The following is a 5,226-nucleotide window of genomic DNA, read 5'->3' as shown; positions in this document are numbered from 1 at the left end:
GAATTGGGTATCTCAGCTGCAAGGACTGCAGGCTCCACATCACTGAGCATCTGGAGCCTGGTTCCCCCTCACAGCAGCTAAACACACACACGTTTACTGGTGGCCTCAGCAGCGAGTCTTGAGCACCAAACAGGCCGGGACGTTGAATCAGCTTTGCATCCTGGGCAAGGGCAGCAGCGGCTCCTCCATATCACAGCTTTAAATGTATGCTCTGGGGCTTTTTCCTTAAATAAATGATTTCAGATCAACACTTGGACTTGGCATCTCCTGTACTTAAGGCAAGAATCACAGAATGGGTAGGCCCACCATTGGGCTCTTCTGGTCCAACCTCCCTGCTCAAGCAGGGTCTTCCTGGAGCACATTGGTTAGAATTGCATCCAGGCAGTTCTTGACTATCTCCAGTGAGGAGATCCATCACCTCTCTGGGAAACCTATTCAAGTGCGCAGTGATTCACACAGTAAAGAAGCTCTTCCTCATATTCAGGTGGAACGTCCTGTGCATCAGTTTCTGCCTGTGGCCCCTTGTCCTACTGCCCCGAGCAGAGCCTCTCTCCTCCCTCCCAACTCCCTCCCTTCAGATACTGACCGACAGGGATAACATCCCCTCTCACAACTGTATAAATTTCCCTACCAGTATGTCCCAACTCTAACCCAAAACTATTACTGAATCAAAGAATTCTAGCTGGTCCAAAAAGCGTGATTATCTGAGAAAAACGGTACCAAATTACTATCAGCAGAAGTGAGAGAATGGTCTGGTAGTGACCAACAGTGTCCATAGGACTGGGATCCCATTCCTACCTCCCTGCAAACCAGGATTCACTTAATCTACCCAGTGACTCACATCTCCAGTGGCGAACTCAGAAATATTTTTCTGCTTTGCTGAGTGTTGCAAATATAAAATCCTACAGCAATTGTGAGGAATTCAGGTACTGGAGAGAAAAGGGCCAGTTAGGGAGCTAAATGGAAAACAAAGAGCAGTCAAATGAAGGGAACATCTGTGTTTTAATTTGTCCACACGATAAACAGTACAGATAGAATAATTTGGCTGCATTAATTAATTAATTTATTGGCTGTTATTTTCTTCCATTCCTTCCCCTTTTTCAACTAGAACTTACTCCATTCACCCACATTGTAATCTGTGGAATTAGAAAAATTCTTCGTTATATTTATTTGACCCCAAAATAGCCTTCTTAAGCTGAAATATGAAAGTTCCAGAGTTTTCTTAATACTTTCTAATTCTTTCAAGAACATTTGTTTTTCAGCATTAATTTTTTGTCCCTTGTCTCCTTCACTCTTTCTCCTCTTTTCTCCAGTGAAGAGAATGAGAGAGGTTTGGGGAATAAAACATTTCAAATAACTATTTTTTCCAAAAGCACAAGCATCTGTTTATTTCTAAAACTAAAGAATACAAATGTTTTCTACCTGTCTAAATAAGTTACCTTTGTACCACCTTTATTTCAATATGGCTTTTATTGTTCTGTCAGCACCCTTTGACTGTCTCTCTGAAACGCACCATGAACTTTCATCCTCCTCCATTTACACCACTGGGTACTGATTTCTCCTGTCCTTAGTTTTTCCCTTCCTTCACTGCTTTAATGTAAGCCCCATTCTCTCCAGGTACCACTGTTTCCCTCTCCTGGCTTAATACTTACTGGTGTAGCAGAATGGATGAAATTTTTTCTTTCCTACTGTGTGCAACTCCTCACACCTTTAACAATTTCCTTTTCCTAAATGTTGCACCATTATTTATTTTGTAAATCCTTTTATTTCCTGTGTACTTTTTTATTCCCAAATGGTATGAAAAAAACAACCAGAGACAATTTTAAATTCTGTTTTACCCCAACTTAAACCATAGCAGAATATTGACAAGCAGCACCTTCTTGGACAATCATCAATTTTTACTCTTTGAAGGACTCCTCAAATATTTTTAAAGAAATATTAGCTTTCGCCATTTAAAACGGAAGCTGACAATTCAGGGTCTAATGAAAGTTTGTGAAATTTGCTCAATAAATATCGATGCACCAGCCAGATGGAATCCCATTTTAAACAACACAGCTGAAGTCTGCATCTATCAAATGTATTAGGCTCACTAAATTTTTTCCTTCAGTTCAAACTGCTCTCAGTTCTATAAAAAAATAACCTTAAAACAAACATGTCCCAACTATTTCTGTTAGATGGATAACCCTGAGGTTCCAGACAATCCCTGCTCTCCCAAATGGACTGTTTACAGACCTCAAACTGAAGTGAGGTGAGGTGAACACTGAAGGAATGTGGCTGGATGCAGCAAGCCATAGCAGCAGGCAAGCTCCCAGGAGCAGGGAGGACCAGGTAAGTGTTCCAGGGCTGGCTGAACTTACAAGCTTTTCTCAAAGGCTAGGCAATGAAGTGTGGCAACCACAAGCAGAGATACGATTTTGAAACAAGCAAGTAGATGTGTCCTCCTTACCTCTGCACATAGCTTCTAACTCCTGAACTTCTCTTTCAGCTTCTTTGATTTCTTGAAATGCAGCTGCAATGGGGGACAGATCGGCACATCTTTTCTTCAGGGTTCTTTGCTCAAAGTCATTTATTGAGTCTGCATTTAACAGATGACTGACCTGCTGGTATTCCTTGCTTAGAGTCTCCAGATACTTCTGCACAGCCTCATGCTTCCACAGTGCTTGAGAATCCTGATGGTTTTTTCTATGCTGACTGTTATAAGACAGAGCAAACCTAGCTGTGTCCAATAAAGATGGTGATCTCCAAAATCCATGGTTGTGCAGTCCCACCACATAACCTATCTTCTTTGCAGCGGGAGGGAGAAGACAGCTGTGAAGTTGACTGTGACAGCAGCAACTGGCAAGCAGGCTCTTGAAAAGAGAGACACTTTGGAAAGATTTCATTTTGTTTCTTGTTTTTACAACACCTGAAATTAAAAGTAGACTGTACATGGACCAGTGTTAGTACCTAGAAAAAGAGAGCATTCTGTGGAAAACAAAAAAACAACAACAAACACACACAAGAACTGCATCAAGCTCAAATCCTGGTTTTGATTACACCAACACAAATGCAACTGTCACAGACAAAACGATCCTTGTTTTAGTCCTGGTTTAAACCAGAAACTCTTATCAACACCATTGTACTGACTGAGGGTTGGAAAAGGTCTCTCACCTCCTCAAACAGTTAATTTATGGTATAGAAAAGTACTGTAGATGTAGCTTTACAGAGAACAGCTTCATTTTGGCATAAGTTTCCTTGGAAAAATCCAACCATTTCATGCCTTACTAGTGAAAGAAAAATCTAAATTTGTCTGGAAGACAAACCTATACTAGAGGTAAAGAGTTCCATATAGAGAATGTATGAAATGTCCAGAATTAAGTGCCTAATTATATCCACTACCATAACAAGAGGACGTGAGTAGCTGACCACGTAACAGGTTAGTCAACAGGACTGCAGCACACTTAAAAGAAATCACTCACCCATACCTGTACTATGTAAGACATGGGAACAGTGCTTTATACTCCTTACCATGATATATTTACATCTAAGTGGCATAATATTTTCCATCCAAAAAGTGAGTACTCTGAAATATAACTCCTGCATTTTTCTGAGACACTTGCCCTACAGTTTAGCAAGACACAGGCTCCCCTTAGCACCACTGTCTCTCTAGGAAAGATCTTTCCCTCCTCATTTTATATTGTCAACACTGCAAACTATGTTATGAATTATTACTGTGCTCTAAAAATGTATATTGGAGTGCAAGGGTCTACCAGGAAGAGTAAATTGAAATCATTCTTATTCTAGGACTATTAACACTGGAAAGGTTTAACAAAGCACTCCCTAATATCTCTTCCAGTGCCACAGTCTCCTCTGCCTGCTGGGTTTTTTTAAAAAAAAAAAAAAAAAAAAAAAGTGTATTTAGAGAAAATAAGATCATGAAGCTTTTTTGCAATAGGATCTCCTTGAAACAATGTTTCAGGTTCCCGACACAATTATCTTCTAATCAGTGACAAGACCTTCTGTGCATCTTCAGGCATTCTATTAACAAATTACTGTAACATTCTAACGACTCAACTCACCCATTACTCTTGCCTATTTACTTTCACATATTGGTACACAATGAAGAAAGACCAATATGCAGTAAAACCAGAAGTACTTCATCTTGCTTGCCTGGATGCCTGTTTTACTACCTACAGAAGGAGGGAAAGACCTTTATTCTACTTCTGCACCTTCCCCAGAATTCCCAGCCAACAGGTGCTATCGAATCCACAGTGGCAATTTCAGGACTGCTTTAAAGTACAGAAAGCCAATGACAGCACTCACGGACTGCTCTAGTGACTGAAACCAGCTGTAGCAGAGGGATCCTGTTGCCTTCACCAGGAACACAGCAAAAGGCATAAATCAGGATCATCATCTACGATCCTGGACTTAGTTGCTCAGGGGCATGAGCAGACTCAATTCCAAAAGACCTAATTCTGATGATGACACTGGAATTGCTTCAGATCAGTATGGCCCATTGTTGTTTGGTCAAGTGCTAACCATCATCAACTCAATTTTAAGCTGTTAATGTTCTGTTTTATTTTAATGGATTCATTAAACATATTTATAACCATCTAACAAATTTTTACTGGTGTGCTTAAGAAGCAATGAACTCAAATAATAATAGATTTGTAGTATTGTTTTCCCCGAGCTCAGAAATAAAAATTCTTGTGTTTTAATGCCTAAATAACAATGAGTAATGGCATGACACAGACCTTCAAGTAAGTCTGAAATTTAAAACAAAATTGCTATGTGAAATGAAAAAGGTATCTCCTTCTCAGAGAGATGTTGTCGTGTCACATTTGCACAGAAACAAGCACACACAATACTTTTACAGAGCTATGAACAGCAGATGACCTATTAAATGCTCTCCAAACCAGATTTTATTAACATTTTTATGCCATGAAATTACCTCCTGCACATCACAAATCAAAACCAGTAAGCAAAAGTGACAACTCTAATTGTCTTATTAAAATAATAATTTAAAAATTTAACTTCAAGACAGGAAAGAGTTCTTAATACCGTGAACACTTTCAAGAGGCTATTTAAGAAAAAGCTTTTAACAAAGACATTACTAACTCTACTGAATTCAGGCATTTAAGAATATGCAGGCATAGGGCAGGAGCAGGCATTTCAGGGCACACTGAATCCCGCCCCGGCAGCATTCCCCTGGGGAACACAGGGCAGGCAGGGGGAGGCAGGGGGAAG

General features: G+C 40.0%; 1 protein-coding gene across 2 annotated transcripts in view; it reads right to left on the bottom strand.

The window, feature by feature from the left end:
* MTRF1 (mitochondrial translational release factor 1) overlaps nt 1-2,898 on the bottom strand; it is an 11,596-nt gene extending 8,698 nt beyond the window's left edge. The window contains exon 1 of one of the 2 annotated variants that reach the window (XM_009080463.1): nt 2,447-2,898. In XM_009080463.1, coding sequence (XP_009078711.1) covers nt 2,447-2,882 — 436 coding nt within the window. In that variant the 5' untranslated portion in view covers nt 2,883-2,898. The remainder of the gene's footprint in view (nt 1-2,446) is intronic. The other variant, XM_009080462.1, reaches the window with a different exon arrangement.
* Between the last annotated feature and the right edge of the window lie 2,328 nt (nt 2,899-5,226).

The sequence above is a fragment of the Acanthisitta chloris genome, unplaced genomic scaffold (genome assembly GCF_000695815.1).
Source record: "Acanthisitta chloris isolate BGI_N310 unplaced genomic scaffold, ASM69581v1 scaffold35628, whole genome shotgun sequence".
In the NCBI taxonomy this organism is placed as follows: Eukaryota; Metazoa; Chordata; class Aves; order Passeriformes; family Acanthisittidae; genus Acanthisitta; species Acanthisitta chloris.
The sequence above is the reverse complement of the archived record's forward strand: the minus strand, read 5'-3'. Positions and strand labels throughout refer to the sequence as shown.